This window comes from Danio rerio, chromosome 2 (assembly GCF_049306965.1).
Source record: "Danio rerio strain Tuebingen ecotype United States chromosome 2, GRCz12tu, whole genome shotgun sequence".
Lineage (NCBI taxonomy): Eukaryota > Metazoa > Chordata > Actinopteri > Cypriniformes > Danionidae > Danio > Danio rerio.
The window spans coordinates 36,170,188-36,190,207 of NC_133177.1; the positions used below are offsets into that span (position 1 = coordinate 36,170,188).

A 20,020-nucleotide genomic window follows, 5' to 3' on the forward strand; every position below is an offset into this window, starting at 1 on the left:
TATGCGCCGGACAGGCTTCATGATCATGCTGAATCAATGCAACATGACATCCTTCCTGGCCTGGTTCTAGAAAAGCATTAGCCAGGATCCATAGCCTGATCAATTGATTGAATTAACAGTGATTTTTGTTTTTTCTTCTTTTGGCTGCTTATGGCCTGCCACATCTTTGTCTGGCCTTGCTGCCATTAGTGGTCACAACAATATATTTATTATGTTTTTCCCCCCTCGTTTTTCCCCTTGTTTGGCTATTTTGCAGCTTGTTGACAGAACAATAATGAAATGTTCACCATTATTTACAGATTGCGGTTCACCATCATTTACAGATTACGGTGTTTTAGTTTTGGCTGACCATAGCCTTCATCCATTTTTAGATTTATCAGAAGGAAGAGAGGAATACTCGAGCAGCACTACTAATGTTTTCAGCATTGATAATAATAAAAGTATTTTTCAGAACACAAACTCAGCATGATTTCTCCAGGATTATGAGACATTGAGGACTGGTTGACCGTTGACAGTTTACTTGGAGTAAACTGTTATCATTATACTTTACCTTTTTTAAATGCTGTTTATCAACTGTTATCAAGAAATATTAAAGCACAAACATGCTCTATTTTATTTCTGTAAGTTTATATTGTACAGTAATTTACGTTTAGACTAGCATGCACAACTAAACTCTAATTGTCTGTGTGAGCAGCTCAGATTTATGTACCTCAGCTATTGTTCGCATATGCCTCTGCAGTCACAGCGACCAAATAAAACTTAAAAGGTCCCTTTTATTTGATCACTAAAAACCATCGGCACATTGTAAAAAAGAGCAAGCATTTGTGATGCATTTTATCCCTTCTCTGCCTCTTTTGGATCCCTTTACGGAGAGGAGGAGAGACGGATCACGACCGACACATCCACTTTCAGTTCTCCTCGTTTCCGTCAGTGTCTTAGATTCTCCCCGAAGGTTGTAGTTATCCACTCCACACTCTGCAGTATTCATCTTATGTTGCACCACTAAGCAACGAGAAGCACAGTTTCTCTTCTCCATTTCCTACCTCAGCTCCTCATCCATGACAGACCTGTTCTTGGTGCCCTGACATTCTTCCATCAGCCCCTCAGGGTCTTGGCCCACTCCCACCTTTCGCAGCTCAATCAGACTCTGGGTCTCTGCGGGCTGCTCCCACCCTTCAGGCTGCTGCCGATCCAACCTCTTCCTAACCAGAACTGAAGGAGCCAGTCAGCCGGTGGCTGGAGTTTGTCTGTGCGCTCATCACTGGATTTATAGAAGTGCCACTCAGTCTGCACGCCCCAGTGCTCGGGACCCACACCCTGACAGGCACCTGACACAACTCCCATTCAGACTGGCTCTGATGCCTCCATCTGAGCCCAGAGAACCAGGCTTCTGGCCTGTCTTCAATAATCTGGTCCTGCTCACAGCTAGAACAGGGTTTCTTAATTGGTGTTTCTCTGGCAGGACAAAGCCGTCATGGATTGGGTCAATTACAGTTCGGGTTGGTTGCTAGTGACAGCACATATATTATAAAATGTAGCGCGCATTATTGAATGCGACAGGATTTAAACCCAAATTTCATTTACTGATAACTATTATTCCTCTTTCCTGTTTTTAGGAACAGGCTTTGCCATGTGTAGCACGAAGGAGAGCCATGACAGTGACGCAGACCTGGACGTGGATGGAGATGACACACTGGAGTACGGCAAAGCCCAGTATCCTTTTTTCCCATTCCCCAAGAGACTTTTATCTCATCACCCGTGCTGCGGTGTGCATAAAAACTCTGAATTTAGATGCAGTTGTTCCTTAACTCTGGATTTTCAGGTACACTGAAGCAGACATCATTCCTTGCTCTGGAGAGGACCAGGGAGAGGCCAAAGAACGTGAGGCACTTCGTGGAGCCGTTTTGAAGTATGCTGGCTTTAAATAACATCTTTTTATTTCAGTTTAAAATGTCAAATCGAAACTCTGTACTCTTGGCTATACTGTAAATTTTGAATTCCCCTCTGTAGTGGTGGCGTGCCGTCCAATAGAATAACACCTGAGTTCTCCAAGTGGGCCAGTGATGGTGAGTTGGCCTTTTTAATACTATTCTTACTTACTATTCTTTTTTTTTGACACTTTGGAAAGCCATGGTCAAACTATTGAAAAGAATAAAAATGTATAAGGTAGTTTTTATTTCATCAATTAAATGCAGCCTTGGTGAGCATAAGAACCTGTTTTCAAATAAACTACTGGCAGCATTTTTAAACTGCCAGAATGTTAATGACACAAATACAAAGTTTAATGCACTAGAAATGTTGTCCAAGTTCAGTCTCTGCAAATGGTTTCGACAAAAATCCTTTTAAAAGCTGTAGAATGCTTGTTTTCTGGGATTTTTATAGAATAAAATGTTGCTTTTGTTGGCCCTCATTCATTATATATGCTCTGTTTGTATCTGTTTTTTTGCAGAAATGCCATCCACAAGTAATGGCGAGAGCAGCAAACAAGAGCCCAGCTCTTCATCTTCGTCTTCCACACAGAGAACCTGTAAAAACAGCGAGATAGAGAAGTGAGTACAAACACACACCTGTCCGCAGTGGCAGTGTGTTTGCTGGTGTATTGGGGTGAGATTAGTTTGTGTAGGGACTGCAAGATCATAAATGATGCATTTAGTGTGCTCATCTCTCCGGAGCATGCTTGATCACAGGGAGTGGCCCTTAGTATTGATCCCAGGCAGCTGAGCCTTGTCTGGGCCTGACTTGCTGCACAGCCCGGGAATGCTAATATCCTTTTAGCCATTTCCATACTGTTGTGAAAAAGAATATATATATATTTTTTATTTTTGTCTCTTTTTCTTTTCATTAAACAATTGTATTTGTATTGCTCAAAGGTGATATATTAAGTGAACTTCTACTGTTGAGTGTGATATGTTTGCCATACTAATGAAGCAATTTTGCAGAAGTAGATGAAGCTGATTCTCTAAAGTTAACTTGAGCTCTGCAGCGAAACTTCCTGTGAGCACAGAATATTTGCAGTCTTATGTTTTTAATGTTGTGCAGAGAATTCGTAGAAAAAAAGGTTGCATGTGTGGGTAGAGCAGGAGAATAATGGACAAGGGACGAATTCCACTAAACTCCACCTTTTAATATCAGCTACGTATAATTGAGCGAATCAGGAAATAAAATTTGTTGCACACCCCTGAATGTAACCCTTGCATTGCATTGAGGATAACACAATTCTGTGAATCAAATTATTCATTTGTATCTAACAAATTGCTAATTTTAAACCTTAAAGAAAAGCCTCTCCCAACTTTTTTTATTAAACTCGCATGGAATTGATTAATTATTCTAACAATACTACAGCTTTACACTGCAGGAATTGTGCAATATTTATTGCTTATTGCAAGATTCAAAGTCAGATTAAATTGTTGATAACACCTTTCAGATGTTTGAGGAAGAAACTTAAATTGGTGACAGAGCAATCTATTTATTATTATTATAATTGATTGTATTATTTAAAGATTCCTATCCCTACAAATAAGTGTACAAGAAAGGGGGACAAGTAAACACAGTAAAAGTAATATGAATCCCTGCACTCCACTGTGAGTGAACGCAAGATGGAGGGAGTATAGCAGGCAGCTTCCAGCCACAGATAAATTTGAATAACCTGAGTGGGTGAAAGGCCGGCCCCTGTAATTCCCTCATCTCCACGTCCTCATCCATATTCCCCGACAAGTGCTCCCTCTAAACTCCCCTCCCATTTGTGCGTGTGGGGGCCAGCCTCACTGAATGGGTAATTGGGGTCAGATCGTAGCTCCAAGTAGAAGAGGGGCTTATTGCTACGGTGGTGTGACTGTCCTCTCTCTTGGTTCGATCTCACCCTGCTGTCTCTGAGCTGATCCAGGGTCAGCACGCTAACCACAGACATACCTCACTCTGCCTACCCAATAGCACAGCTGTCAGTCCACACGGCCCGTGTCCCTTCTCTAGCTAGGTTTAATTCCCCTGTCCAGAGTTGTTGGCAATACCATTTCTTCATCAGAGAGAGTGGAATTGTAACTTAAGTTGATTCTCAACTAATTTCAGTGTTTAAACAATGTAGTAAATTTAAAATATATGCGTGTGATATATATAATTTATATTTTATATAATTTTTATGTTATTTTTTGTATTATACACAAAGAAAATTCCAGAACATTTCGTAAATGCAGACCCACCCCCTTCCAATTCATTGTCCTCTCCATGTGTCTGTTCTCTCCTCTGAGCTCTCTTCTCTAGGGAGAGGCTTCCAGTGTAGCTGAATCAATCTTGTGCGGGCGGCCATCACCAGGCCCCATATTAAATATCTGGGGCGGATAACTGGTGAATAAGCACAGCAGACCCGCCATAATTGATTTTTCTCATCGGCACGTCGTGAGCACGCTTCTCTCACCTCCAGTGCGTCTCCAAATGACTTCATCTATACCACAAGCTTGATGTCAGCTCAAGTCTGCAATCGAAATCCCGTTTGTTAACCGCGTTTGCCATGAACAGCAGTTAAAGGCGTGACTTTGCACACCGTTGCTTGATAGGTTTGACCGAGTGTGTGGAAATGAATGTTAGTAGATGATGCTATGAACACTGTGTGTCTCTGTCCGAGCGTGGGTGTGCAAGTTGGAGAATGAAAATGGACAGAACGGGAATCCTAAGTGGAGCTGCAGGAGCGTGACAGCTTAGATTGATTCATTGCTTTCCTCTGTAGAGACTCTCACTTTTGCCCTCCCTCCACGCACAGCACCAGGCAGCCGTTTAGACTAGCCGTAGCATTGTATCGGGGGGCATTAAGTGTTTTAGCCAGCCAGGGTATGAATCACCGCAGCTGTTTGATGTCATAGAGAAGAGCAAGCAATGAGCGCAACCCACCCGCCACCCGTTTTATTAGCTTAGCGCTTAGCTCCAGACGTGACACACACTCGTTTATTTAATATTGCCCGCAATATTTCTCCTAGTCTGTGCCCGTACTCCTCGGCCCTCCGTCTGAATCTATCCATCTCTCCCCGACAGTAGAGCCCTCTCTTCCGAAGAGCACCTCTTCTTTCTCCTTCTGCTGATTTGATCAGGTATCACAGGATGTTACGCGATATTGTCTTATGAAAGAGGCCAGGGAGATAAATCTCAATGATGATATCATTAATCAAATCCTGAGGGGTCATGAGGAGGGGGAGGGAGGCGTATTAACTCTTTCCTGGATGAAACACTGCAGTTATTGTATCTTTTGAGGTTTAGCTTAACATATTGGTTTAGCATTTAAAAAAATTACGTAGTTGTGCTTTTTTTTTCCCTTTCTTTTTCATGGTGAGGACGAAATGGATGAAGCATGCAAACTTACGGGAATGGCTGTGCCATTGTTTCATTTTCAATTTCCTGAAGTGAGGGGTCTTAATCTGAACGAGCTTTAAAGAGGCCACATAAGGAGCTGAATCATTTCATTCCACTTCCAGCCTGAAAACAATCCCAAAACCCACTGTTTGTAAAACACATGCATTTCAATCTGCAATGAAAATGAGACTTGTCCCCTTTAGTTACAGTGATTCATTGTGGATGGTGTGTGTGTTGGAGTAAGGGCGAGCGTGTTACTGTGTTGCGGGTTGTGTAAATTGTATACATGTGTGTCTTCGTAAGGCGGAGGGGGATGAATGAATTCACCGAGCTCTCCTGTGCCCAGATGGGTAATGATCTCTGGGTACAAGGGTCGCCTCTGTCCCCGCTCATTCTGCACATGATAAATGAGGGCTCCTTTGCCACCCATGTGACTGCTGGCAAATTTCATGCTCAACTTGAAACAGCGTAGCAGATGTCTGTGTACCTGCACAATAATCAGATTGCTTCCAAAATCATTAGAGACAATTTTATTTTTTCAAACCTCTTTACTTTTATCTGTTTTAACTATGATAGACAGACAGACAGACAGACAGACAGACAGACAGACAGACAGACAGACAGACAGACAGACAGACAGACAGACAGACAGACAGACAGACAGACAGACAGACAGACAGACAGACAGACAGATAGATAGATAGATAGATAGATAGATAGATAGATAGATAGATAGATAGATAGATAGATAGATGTGTAGTCGGATGCATAGAGAGATGGATGAGATGGATGGATGGATGTATGGATTGATAGATGGGTAGATAGATTGATAGATGTGTAGTCGGATGCATAGAGAGATGGATGAGATGGATGAGATGGATGGATGGATGGATGGATGGATGGATGGATGGATGGATGGATGGATGGATGGATAGACCGATACAGTTGATAGATGGTTGGATTTGGATGGTTGGATAGATAGAAGGATGGATGTTTGGATAGATGGATGGATGGATGGATAGACAGATGATTGATATATGGATAGATTGATAAATGGATAGACAAATGGATAGATGGATTGATTAATGGTTGGATAGATAGATGGATGGGTAGACAGATGGATAGATTGATGGATGGATGGATGATTTCTAATAATTTATGTTATTGTAATTACATTGTTGTTGTAACGTTTTTATTTTCTTCATTTTCTAAAAAATCACAAGCTCAGTCAGCCTCTTGATTTCAAGTATGCAAGGATGGATTGATTGTCGAGTGACTTTATAAAGATCTCCCAGTATCTTTCTGCACTTGTAACTCGTGCTCTCATGTCAGGCCGTGTAGACCGATAGATTACACCGCCTTCCACAGTTAGGCTTGCCTCTGATGGAGACGGATGGTTAAGGGGCAGGATAATGAAATGAGAAATAGCCTCACACTCAGAGCCTTGCCATAATGACAGTATGAGATAGCGGTGGTAGGCTTCATCTACTTGCTGTTTAAACTGCAGGATTTGTTGCTTTACAAATAGAAATATACCTTAATAGAGAGTGATGCCTGTATAAAGCATTAGACCTGCACGTCCATCATTTGTTTTAACATCCAAATCCAATTTTAATGTAATGGGTTTGCCATTATAGACCACAGCTGTAGGTAAACGACATTATTAGTTTGGATGTCAGTCCTCATTGTGGTTTCCTTAGTGACTTAAACTCCTAATCGAAATGACATTATTCTTTCCCTAGATGACGTCATTGGCATAATTCAGCCAACATGCCACTTTAGAGCAGAAATGAGGCCTGTGTTTAATGTCTTTCAAACTTTCTCCCACATACTCAACAGGGCCTTGATGATTTTCTGTTCTGAACTTACCCAGGCACTCCTCTCCAGGTTTTACACCTGCTTTGGTATTAAAAGGCTGCCTGACTCTCTTTGAACCAGACCTTCACTCCATCTCAGTCCACATAAAGATAGAGTAAAACCCACTTTTATTACCCAAGGGAATTAAATAACTTTTAGAATGTGGTTTTCTATAAAGCAGCACAGAATGAATATTCATGCTGGAGCGGGTCGGGCATTGCTTGGGGGGGTGATAGTTGTATTCTTTTGTAGGGCCGGTGACGGCATACGGGCAAGTGAACCACAGCGATTTATGAAGCTGTTAAAGAAAACAGCAGGCATGGAGCACGATACACCTACTCTCCTGTCTGCTTTATAAGCATGCACGCTAATCAAGACTAAATGCTTTTTTACAAGCCGGCCACTAATAAGAAGAGATTTTAAAGTTTTATAGTCCCTGTGCTGATTATGGGCTGCAGGGAATTGACCGTCCGGACGATTCGCTCTCCTTGGTCAAGGTCATTGTGTTGTTGGGGCTTTTGGACAAAGACCTGGGTGACTTTGGGTAGGCATAGGACGATAACCGGTTTCAAGGTATACCGCGGTTTGGAGAAGTCAAGGTTTTAAAACTGTAAAAATTTCTCTTATACCAATACTACGGTACATGTAAGATTTTTTTTATTTACTTTTTTGTCTTTTAGGACCACGGTATCTCCAGCAGAAAATATATCCAAAGATGCCATTTTCAAGTTGTAGAGAAATCTGTTTTTGAAACTAATGAAAAGAGCAGAGGTCAATTATTTATTTTCATTATTTAGCCAGACATGTTTACAGCTCCAAAATATTTAAATGTTTTTTTAAAAATAAAATTATGTTCAATATCTATTGTGTTCAAAGGGGGGAAAAAGGTTGTTGTTTTTTAACCCGACAGTTAAAAAGAAAATTTTTTAGAGCAGAAATAAAGGTACAAAAGCTGTCACTGGGGTGGTACCTTTTTAAAAGGTGCACTTTTGTGCCTAAAAGTTACAATTTTGTAATTAAAAGGTCCACACTGATACCTTTTGTACACTTTTGTCCTTTATGTGTACTAATTTGTACCTTCAAGGTACAAGTGTGGACCTTTACTGTACCAAAGTGTATCTTTTGAAAATGTACCACCACAGTGACAGCTTTTGTAGATTTATTTGTGTACCGTGTACAGTGAAACCGGGATATTATAATCCAAGATTATCATACCGCCAGAATTTTATCCTTTTTTTTTCTAAATGAATGCTATTGGTTGATTTTTATTTTTAGTTTTTTTAACCTTAATTTAACATGTCATAACTTGATCTTCAGTTGGTAGTATATATTCTGTACTTCCCCATTCATTTAGGATTGGGCCATGTAGTCTGCCTAAACTGCACTATTTTCTCACAAATTATGACTGCAAGTAGGGCTGCACGATTAATCTAAGCCCATTTTTATGTGCAGCCACAAAAAGCCATAGTTAAGCAAAAGATTGTAGACCCAATCCTAAAATCGCAGAGTATCATTCTACAATTTGTGAACTATGGTTCTGTGTAGATGCTGATCTAAAAGTACATGAGAATACCACAATAAATGACTTTTGCTCCAAACTCACCTCAAAACTTCAGTCTAGTGTTTGAAATAAATTCATTTGTGAGATGATTCCATAGTTTGGTTTATTAGTCACATTGAATCAACAAAAGCAGTTAAATCTGACTTCTAGTCTGTTTGATTACCTGATCATCTCTCCTATGTATGGCAGTTTCAGCAAGAGAGAGCCCTCTGGCCTGTGTGGATGTGGATGTGAATTGCTGCTTTTGCTTAATCATAATCACGTTTTCATTTTATTTAATTATACAGCCCTAACTACAAGCTCACATTTAGACTTGTTTTCGTCCTGTTAGCACTCAGTGCATTCGAGGAATCATGTTTTTCCCTTCTCTTTTTTTTTTCTTTGATAATTTGCTATATTCTAATGTATGTCACAAATTCATCCGCCATCACAAATTCAAAGTAAATGGGGCAGGATTAATTCCAAGGTACTCAATTTTAAGCTTTGCTTTTCATGGTTTTCTGGTTACACTGTCATTGTTCTTTCTTTAGGTTGGTTATATAGGAGATGCTGAGTCCATAAATGGTTCTTTCCGTTTTAATGGCTCTGTCTTGATTTACATTCTAATAGTACCTGATTACCGGGAGGCCCATGTTCCAGTGTGTGTGCTCTTCGTGTACTCATTGTGGAGTCACACAGGCATGTAATAAATGAAGCTATTGGAAAAGGCAGTGGAACTGCAGGCACTAATCGGGGGGATTGTGCCTAGGAGAACGCCGGAGCAACGTTAAATCAATACTGTAGATCAGTGCTCCATCTGCCTGGAAAATGAGCGGATCACCATAAACATCTCGCCAAGCGCCTCGTCGCACAATCAATGGATGACCATATTGATTTAGTTATTGCGAGTTCATATGCTGTGGACAGTGTTAAATATACATTCAGCTGCTGAGAGGCATTTGTCTGAGGGATGTTTAGTGAAGGCCTGACAGGTCAGAAGTTGAAGAAACCGCTTTGTTGGACCTTTAAAAGACTGAGAAAGCCCATTTCTGTTTAATAAGATGGTAGTACCAAAAAGTACAAAATATATATTGACATCATGGTCTGGTGTAGCACTGATGAATTCACTGTTTCCAGTGGGGCTGTCTGTTTTTAATTTCAGAGTTATTAGGAGTTAGCAGTCTTTGGGTTTGAGTGAACTGAAGCTTTGTGAATTGCAAATTTGCGTGACTGCACAACTTTTAAAAAGTAATTAGCATTCCACTGATTTCAGTTTTATATATGGACCAAACTGCTTTGTAATGTTCAAAGTGAACCTCAAATTTCATTTTGTTCTGTACCTGCAGGATCACAGAGGACTCGACAGCGACCACACTGGAGGCGCTAAAGGCCCGCATAAGAGAACTGGAGAAGCAGATCCTCAGAGGAGACCGATACAAGTGTCTCATATGCATGGTGAGAACTCTCGTTTGGCAGTATTGTGTGCGTTCATGTGGGTGTGTTTGGTTGTAACCCATCCTTAATAACAAGCCATGGTGATATGACCTAACACCCGCAATCATGCACGAAGCCAGCTGAAGCTTTGTGATGGTTTGCCTCCTCCAGCTTCAATCTAGCATGGCCTGGATGATTAACAAGGTTCTGTTGCTTTAGTTTCCTGGTGAGTTTGCAGTTGTGGCCTTCCTATTGGATATCTATGCTAAACCTTTCCAGCTTTATTCCTGTAGGTGCTTTAGACTATTCAGACAACACCTCATGTAGCTTTGGAGATTGAATTTCTGTTTCATTTAAGTGAAATAGAACATCTTGAATGTCAACCTCTGATCAGTTCTGGCCTTGTAGAGAACATTATCTGAAAATTTTGATGATTTCATTATAAAGATCCTAAAGCATTTTCTTCTGATGTGGAGCTGAGCATTTCCCCAGTGGTGGTCTACTGCCACCTGCTGGTTATTGAACCTATAGCAGACAAAAATAAGGTCTGGAAGTGTTAACATCAGTTTCAGACAGTTGTCTTGCATGATATCCAAACTAATTACTCTCACACAAGCAGAACGGAACTCTCAGCCATCCAGTTCTGGCTTTGTGTCGGCCGAGAGCTTATACTGATAGTTTCATCCATTGGTCTGATGTGTGTGTGTCTATGCCTGCCATAGCGGCCACGCTTTTGTTCTCAGTGCCGCTCTTGAATATCCCTGCAGCGGAAGCCGACCCAAACAGGGGCGGACGGCAAGATTCAGGCGGCTGAGAGGCACGGGAGTGCAGAGGCCTTGCAGCTTGGCGTGTACTGTTTGTACAGAGGCTACGTTACGGGCTGCAGCACTGCCACTGCGGGCAGCAGTGGGATTAAGAAGCTGCTGCCACTCCGGAGGGTAAGGCTCTCTGTGCTCCCATTGGCCTGACCCCGCCTGACCCCTGCACTGCCCCACACGCTCCCTCACTGCCCATCTGCCTGCCTCCCGTACTGTGCTGGTGCTGTCTAGTGGCGTCTGATGTTGTGTGTGTAAGTGGCTGTAGATATGAATCGTGTTCATCTGACAGGGTCAAATTAATTGCTTTTTTTTTTGTTCAGGACTCTTATACAATGCCACTCACCTCCATCCAATGTTGGCACGTGCACTGTGAAGAATGCTGGCTAAGGACTCTGGTAAGAATTACACCCTTGCTCATCAAATGGACTAAAGTAAATCAAAAACTATGAAAAATATTTATGATTTTTTATTATTATTTTTTTTTTTAATTTGTTGCACCTATTTGCTGCTTCCTAATACTTCTTAACTCCTAGATATTAAATCAAATGTTTGTCAAATTTGATTGGTAGGCCCAGGAGTCTTTAAAGCAATTATCAATTATAATGATCACCTATAATACATGCACATTTATGCTATGCAATTATTTACTCACAGTATGAATAGGTTTGCATAAATAAACAAAACATTATGTAGTTTCTTTTATATTTTTGGTAAGGGGTCCACAAAAAAGCAAAACAAATTGAATACTAAATGTATATATACTTTTGTGTAAGTTTGCCCTTTGCTTTTATAGTTTAACTAGTAACAAGCAACAATTTGTATTAATTATTAGCATTAGATCAGGGCTGTCCAAACTCGATCCTAGAGGGCCGATGTACAGAAGAGTTTAGCTCCAACTTTAATCAAACACACCTGAATCAGCTAATTAAGCTCTTACTAGATATACTAAAAACTTCCTGGTAGGTGTGTTGAAGCAAGTTGGAGCTAAGAGTGTGGACACCCCTGCATTAGATTTTCTTTGTAGTATTCTGAAAGTTAATTTTAAGAATATAAATTAAATAGATTCTGATTACTCGCATTATAAATGGCTTTTCTGCATGGACATGTTTAACTATGTTAGATTATTATTAGTATTTTTTTAACTAGAGGCCTCTCCAATGGTGGTGATTGTATTTGAATGGTCTTGTGGTCTCAAGTAGAGCACATCATAGGCTCCACCTTGGTTCACTTTAAGTCATGTTTGTGTGTACATTATTTTCGCACTAAAGTGTAACAGTAAATGGAGTATTGCTGATGTGAATAGTTTTGATATGCGAGTGGTTCAGATACATATTAAATTTCAGTTCTACACACCGCAGAGTGCTGAAGCCTTCTCGTGCAGTGAGTCACTTGTAGCCCAGGCCAGTGTATAATGTGGATAATGAAGTAGTTGATTTTGATAATGCTGTGATATTTAGCTACAGTTTAGTTTGAAACGCTTGTCTCAACTAGACCTGTGAGATTCTTTACATAGTGCTCCAGGTTGTAATCCCTTTAGATGGCATTGCATATTCAACAGATGCTTGTCATCAGAAATGCGACTTGTCCATCTGCAATCCCACACTTAAACTCACCGGCTATTCCTCTGCTCCCTTAGCTGTTTTAGCCAGTCTTCCTCAGGGAGCCCACTCTCATTAGCCACTAACACATTCTGTCACCACACACGGAAGCAATTAATAAGGAAATGTTTCCCAGCCTCAGCCGTTTTCCAATATGCTGTATATTAAATCAGCTCCTTCCATCTCTGCTTATCACAAGGCCTTCTGTGTACAACTCGTCGAAGAACAGAGACGCGTGTGTGTGCGCCAGCCTGCTCTGCCACAGCGGATTGTTAGTCATGCAGGCATTAAAATTGTTGCCTAAAGACAGCAATAAAAGTAGCACGGCGGGGCTCCTTGCGTCTTGATCAAAGTAAATGCGTGTAATTTGGTTAGCGTCAGCCTTGTTTTATGAAGCTAATGGAGCGCAGCAGCCACCCGCCGCTGATGCGAGGAGCCCGCGTTTAGTCAATGACCTGCCCACGCTCATTAAAACTAGGTAAACTCCTGGTTCCCAGAACAAAGGCACTAAACTGGTCCTCTTTGTGACTGGGAGAATTGTGGCTATGTAGGGAAGCACACTATGGTTTTTGTTGCTCCACTACTTCATGTTTTACTTCTCACTTCTGGTTCTAAAAAGAGCCGTATGGTGTGTTCACACCTGCCTTTAGTTCAGTTGAATCGCACTAGAGTTCATTTTCCCTCTTGGTGAGGCTTGTTTGGGCAGGTGTAAATGTAGCAATGGCACTCGATTGTGCACCAAAAGTGGACCAAAAAAGCGTAACGAGACCTCCTTGAAGAGGACCCAAACCCTCGAGTGGTTCAATTGTGGTGAGAACATGATCAGAACTAGAACAAAAAGGACTGCGCCTTTTCTGACTTTTTCTGTATTTTTAAGCCACGTTTTTCTCAAATTCGAGGACCCAACACAGCATAGTGAGAGTGTTCATAATGGAAACTTGTAGGCTTTACTGCAGAAGCTCAAAGAAAACCAATTTAAACAGTGAAAGAGAGGGAAAAACATGACCTGATGGGCTGTTGGTAACATTTCCGGTAGATGACCATGTTGCAGTTTAGCAAAATTAATTCACACTTCCTCCTGAAGTGACTTGCGCTGCAACTTCGTCATTTGCAATGCATTAAAACATTGTTTTCCAGCCACAGCCAAACTTCATTCTCGAACTTTATAGTTTGTTTAAAGTGAAGTATACAAACTATGTAGTATACTATGACCAGGGATACAATCAGCCAGTGCAGTCTTCTTTCAATAGTAAAAAACAGCACTTTCTGTCTGCTGGTTTGTTTACTTGCGGGAGTTCCATTGGCATTTTCCTGCAAGTTAATTCTGACCAATCGAAAAGCAGTTTAGGAAATACATTCAATAATATCTGGCCAATGAGTGATGTGGATTTTGTCACATGACTGCATTTTGGTTCTTTTCGACTGATTCGGACCAAAGCATTCAGTGTGGTGTGAAAAGGACCTAAAATATGTGTATAGTTTGTTGCCCTTCTTCCGAATCAGTTGAACCGAACCACAGATGTGAAAGCACCTTAAATGAACCTGACTCGGTCAGTAGTAGGGTCCAACTTCAGTTATGCAGCTCATCCCAATCACATACAAGTAGTCAGACAATGAACTCAAACTTGAAACCCTTAATAATCTAATGATGGATCTCATTGCTATTGGGTAATAAACCAGATAATGCATTGGATCTCCTGAGGCTAAGGATTCTTACTTTTGTATGTATATGCTGAAGTATGCATACAAAGAGCATGATACAAATTTTGTCATCAGAACAGACTAGGTCAGGCTCAGTTTTTCTAAGCAATAACTGATCACACATGCATTTTGTTGTTTTTGCAGTACCTAAATTGTCCGAAAATTCACAAGACTAAAATGGGCCATTGTTTTCCAGACAGAAATAAAATGAATAGAGATGGAATAAGAACAGCGAATTACTGAAGACAGCAAAAAGAGTTTTGTGCATGTATGAGGGGATGAAAACATAAACCCCAAAGGACTCCCAAGTGCTCGTAGCTTAATAAAAAGCACAGAAACTAGGCAAGAATTCATCATTCTAGTACAGTGGTTCTCAAACTGTGGTACGTGTACCACTAGTGGTACGCAGGCTTCCTTCTAGTGGTACGTGGAGGAATGAAATATGTCATGTACATGCTATACACATTTCAAAATTGATCAAAAATGATGTATATAATATGCCATATATGACATGTAGCCTATATTTCTGAGGTAATCTGCCATGTTTTTTTTTTAACTTTGCAGAGTTGTAACTGTTATATTTCAATACTACGCTACTGTATTTTAATACTGCTCATTGTGGTGGTACTTGGAAAGACAATTTTTTTCTGAGGTGGTACTTGATGAAAAAAGTTTGAGAACCACTGTTCTAGTACATACAGCGCAAACCACATTATTCTAAAGCTTTTGTTTCAGATTGTTCAGTCCAGATCAGCTGTCCAGTTTCTTGTGCCCTAGACATGAACTAATTCATATGGAGACACAAATCCTCTTTACAGTCAGATGTGAAGACACACTGCATGATTTACACTCTGCTAGTCTTCTCCCAGACTCTTCTGTGTGCTAATAGATAGTCAGGCGCAAAAACCCTACATGTATCAGTTCCTATAGGAGCAGCTTCATGTGTATAAGCAGGAAAATCACCCTGTTTGTGAGAAGGTTACACAAGGACATGTTTGCAGATGGTTGTGAGAATCCTCAGTGTAACAAAACCGTCTCAACTTCAGCAAACAGTTGGGTTTGTTTCTTGAGGCGGTGCGCATTTGTGAAGATTTCATAACACTCGTGTCTTGCAGTCCACATCTCCAAAAAGTGTTGTGGTATTTTTGAAGCTCAGTATATAGTTTGCTGACATTAAGAGCAGACCCTGTTGTGATGTTCAGTCAGCCGCTGTGCAGCATGTGTGTGGTGTAGACAGCAGACCACACAGCTCACCTTCCTCCTCCTCCTCTACCTCTCCCCGCTGTTCTCCTGCTTTTTTTATGGCACAGGCTTTATGGGTACTGGCTGAACATCAGAGTGGTAGTGGGAAAGGCGCATGCTTGTCGAACAGGGTGGGCCGCCTGTGCACGGCTTTGCAATATACTTTTATTTAAACATACACTTACACAATGTAAAACTGCAGTAAAGCGCTGTGTCTTTTTCATTATATAAAATACTTTCACTATAAATGTACTAAATTGATCAAAAGTGACAGGAGAGACATTTATACTCTAATGAAAGATTTTCAACTAGATGCTGCTATTTTAAACTTTGTCTGAAATGGGTCATGGTTTCTCTACATGTGTAAATCAGCAGTTTTCAACATCGATACTACTAATAAATGTCTCTTGAGTAGTAATTCAGCATATATGATTTTGAAAGACCATGTGACTGAAGAATCTGAGTCTGAGATTCTGGTTTTGCCATCACAGGGATAAGTTTCTTTTAAAATTATTTTAAATAATGGAAGCACAGGTAGATTTCAATGCCAAGCCACCAAAAACACTTGATTACAAATATTGGTCAATGTCATGAAGTACTATACAGTACTAGCCATTTTCCCTTCCATTTCATACATTTTACTGAATATGGATTGTCCATTTAACATTTAACTGTCTAACATTTTAAGAGTGCCACAAGTTCACATAAACAGATGAACAAAATGACAATCTTCAAGGGTGATTTTTGCTTTTAACCCTTTGACTGCCCCTCTACCAAATGGTTGACCATATTTTGACTGTTTTAAATAATGACTGTTAAAGTCATTTAAAGAATGACTGTTTTAAATAATAGTTTACACACACAACATTGTTGGTTTACAAAAAACAAACATCCCGTAGCACTACTAACCTTGATTTTTGTTTTTATTGTAAAAAAACGAAAACATGTTGAATGAGAATCTAAAATATTTTATGGCATACTTAAAAAAAGAGATGATTTAGTATTTGTTTTTTTTAGATTATGTTTTGAAATAAATTGGTCTTACACTTCATATTTTCAGATTTTTCATAGTATATGTATTAATTCCGTTACTTTTACCATAAACCGACATATCAACTATTTGGTAGAGGTTGATATTTTAGAAATTATGGGATGTGTTGAAAAAAATGCATTGAGTGTTTTAACTAGCAGCATTAGGAGTTAAGAAATGCAACTCAAACTTTTTTTTCTTGGTGGGGTAGTTAAAGGGTTAATGTTTCTTTTAGCAGTATTATCTTTTATTTGACATACAACAGAACACATTTATTTAATAAGTCTTAACAAGTAAAGCCATTGCAGTCAGTTTCTTTTATTGTCCAAGACATTTTTGGCCAAACTAACCAGTGGATTGTGCCAGCGCTTGAACATGTCTGATGTTTAGATTTCTTTAGAGTATATTTAATGATTTTGCTCTGAGCAAATAAATACGGATCATTCAAAAGAAGTGCCTCCATGTAATTACTATCCTTTAGTTTCTGCCTTATTCATATTATTGCCAACAGTTTTAAATCAATCTAATATCGACCAATAAATATTGGTAACATATACATCTGTGCATCCCTATAAAATATAAACAGGGTATCCGCGGGGTCTTAAATCTCAAAAGCTAAATTTTAGGCCTTTAAAGGTATATTGATATATTGTGTTGCAGGTCTGAAATCTTTTTTAACTGGTCTTATTTTTTCTTTGCTTATGTACAGCTGCCCAATCTGGCCATTCACACTCATACAATCCCCAACAATCCGATAGCATGTTTAAAACTATTTACCATCATGTTTTAATTACTTTCCTTACAGTAACATTTGTTTGAACGTTCTCCATTTATTCACTGCTGAGGATACAGACCTGTATTTTTTCATTATAAAGTTATTATTATTGTATTATTAAATCTATTAAATGTAAATTATATTCATTGATTGATAGGGCAAGTGAAAATCCTTAGCATTTAGCCCTGTAAAAGTCTAAAATTTCATTTATAATGGTTTAAAAAAGGTCTTAAAGTCTTAAATGTAACTTAAATTTTAAATTGATTACATTTTTAAACATCAGATTTTTTTTGTATTTATTTTTCTATCAGATAAATGCAGCCTTGGTGTGCCTAAACCTAAACTTTATTATACGCTATTACAGAAATAAAGAACAAAATTCCTATTCCTCTATCAGTGTAAAATATTGTGAAGCCTTATTTACCGCCTTCTCACTTTTTCCTTTGTCTTTTTTCAGGGAAACAAGAAACTCTGCCCACAATGCAACACCATCACGTCACCAGGGGACCTCAGGCGTGTCTATTTGTGAACAAAACAGCCCGGATTCTTTTAGTTTCATTTACTCTTCATTTCCATTTTGCGCTAGTGTTTTCGGTTTCCCCTTCGTCTGAGAGAGTGAAGTATCGTCCGCCTTCTGACCATGTGAGGCACAGACTCAAACTGACTTTAAACGGGGACTTCACGTGCAAAAGACTAACGAGAACTGCATAGACTCAGTTCTCTATAAATGCTTGCCTAAAGAGCCCCTTGCCTCTCCTTGCCCATGGTCCACCCTCTCCAAAGTCAGAATGGTTCCTTCAAGAGGAGCTTGTTCTTCTCTGATGAAGGAAAGAGTATTCATTCTTTCCCTCCGTTAGCACTGCTGCTGCTCTGTCTCTCACTTTTCACACCCTGTGGCAACTTTTTCACCACCAAGTCAACCCGACTTTAAGAAGAAGAGACTTTAAGGACCACCCGATGCTCTCCGGAAGCCCTCGATCTCTCCATTGTGTTCTCGTTCACCCCAAATCATTACTTCTTTTGTGGTGTTCTAGTGATGTCAACCAAATTCAATGAACCAGTGCAAGCACATGTATAATAGTCTCTGTATGTTTACAGTGTTGTGAGTAAATGACATAGAGAACAAAACACACTTGTATACACGCACACATACACACTCATAAGGACATACACACACGCATACAGAAGTATATATTGAATAAAAGTCCAGTTTTAGTTGGGTCGGGAGGGAGGGAGGGCATATGTTTCAATCTTGGTGAATTAAAAAAAAGCAGAAAAAAAAACAGAAAAGAAAACCCTCTGTATTTTTAAAGCAGATGTTGTTGTCTTGAAGTTGAAGTTGTATTTCATTGTACAGGAAGAAATTTAAGTAATAATAATAATAATAAACTACTCGAACTAGGACTTAAAAGATTTAGGTGTACATTTTTCATTGAGATATACAGTAAAAACTGTAGATTTAATCCTGAAACGAGGGAAAGTATCTTTCTTTGCTTTTTTTTTCTAAGAAAAGGAAAGATTCACCCTCACTTTTCAGCATTTTTGAACTTAATGCTGAAAGCCGTCTGTCTGTTACAAACAACTGAACTCACTGCTCATTCATTCCATTGAAAATACAGTACTACGACCCCCCCGATCGGTTTATTTTCAGTTCATTCCCTCTTAAAGGGGCTTTTATAAAAACTAAAACACTTAGGGTGGTCTCATTTACAGGTTACATTCAGATTTCCTCTCCGAGACATGCAGATTTCTTCTCAAAGAATGAACTGGAAGAGTCAAGACTCGTTTCCCTGACTGACTGACAGCTCACATTTTCCCCTAGGAGTGAGACAGTGTGCTTTATATTTGTACATCTGTGTATTCTGTGATTTCTGTATTGATGTAAGCGCAAAAAAAAAGGAAGAAATGAAAGGTCATTGCTGATCCCGACACCACAATAAACAGTCAAATGTTGCATTTGTTAACTTATTTAATCATTCTTTAAATCTTCCCTATGCTTGAGTCACAGCTATCTTCCAGATTTACTCTGTTTCGGGATGTAAAATACCTCAGTCTGCAACTATTTTGTAAAATACAGATGGAAAAGGAGGATTAGGGTTGATTCTTTGTATTCTTCCTTTGCCGAACAATTCGTTCCTGCCCCAAAGATGACAGATTGCACAAGATGATTGTGTGATATGATTTGTGTCCTTGTATATTCTTGAAAATGGTACGTGTCTTTCCCGTTTATAAGCTACGTTTGACATCAATTAAATGACTGTAAATCTGAACTGCTCACAACTGTTCTGGCTTCATTTACTGGTCTGCCTATAGTGGATCTACGCCAGTATGAATGCTTTAGAAGTGAAGCTGGTTATCATGTTACCACCTGCTGACGTTGTCGATGTGTGTCCATTGAGGGTCAGGCAGCAAAACAACTTCCTAAAACGTGGTGATTTCAAATATCGATACGCATTACAATGCATCCGGTATGTGATAATGATGAGGTTTTTGAGACCATTGCATTGATTTAATACATCCCGGACACAAAGTGCATCAAATTAGGCCTTTTTTTGGATCCTTTTGAAAACAAAATGAAGTGCTATGTTCTGCCATCTACAGGCTGAACAACCAGCTGATGTTTTACCTGAACAGCTGTATCAAAACACAAGCACTGCACACTTTAAAGATTAAGCACTGTAATGAAAA

The 20,020-nt window shown here is 39.6% G+C and overlaps 1 protein-coding gene across 50 annotated transcripts in view; it reads left to right on the plus strand.

Moving 5' to 3' along the window:
* rnf220a (ring finger protein 220a) overlaps window positions 1–19,602 on the plus strand; it is a 352,070-nt gene extending 332,468 nt beyond the window's left edge. For 27 of the 50 annotated variants that reach the window (XM_073918763.1, XM_073918754.1, XM_073918671.1 and 24 more), the window contains 7 exons: window positions 1,617–1,713; window positions 1,823–1,909; window positions 2,011–2,066; window positions 2,450–2,549; window positions 10,081–10,189; window positions 11,307–11,381; window positions 17,790–19,602. In XM_073918763.1, coding sequence (XP_073774864.1) covers window positions 1,617–1,713; window positions 1,823–1,909; window positions 2,011–2,066; window positions 2,450–2,549; window positions 10,081–10,189; window positions 11,307–11,381; window positions 17,790–17,861 — 596 coding nt within the window. In that variant the 3' untranslated portion in view covers window positions 17,862–19,602. Of the gene's footprint in view, window positions 1–1,616; window positions 1,714–1,822; window positions 1,910–2,010; window positions 2,067–2,449; window positions 2,550–10,080; window positions 10,190–10,935; window positions 11,107–11,306; window positions 11,382–17,789 lie in introns of all 50 variants that reach the window. The other 23 variants (XM_073918605.1, XM_073918609.1, XM_073918615.1 and 20 more) reach the window with 3 other exon arrangements.
* Window positions 19,603–20,020: the final 418 nt, after the last annotated feature.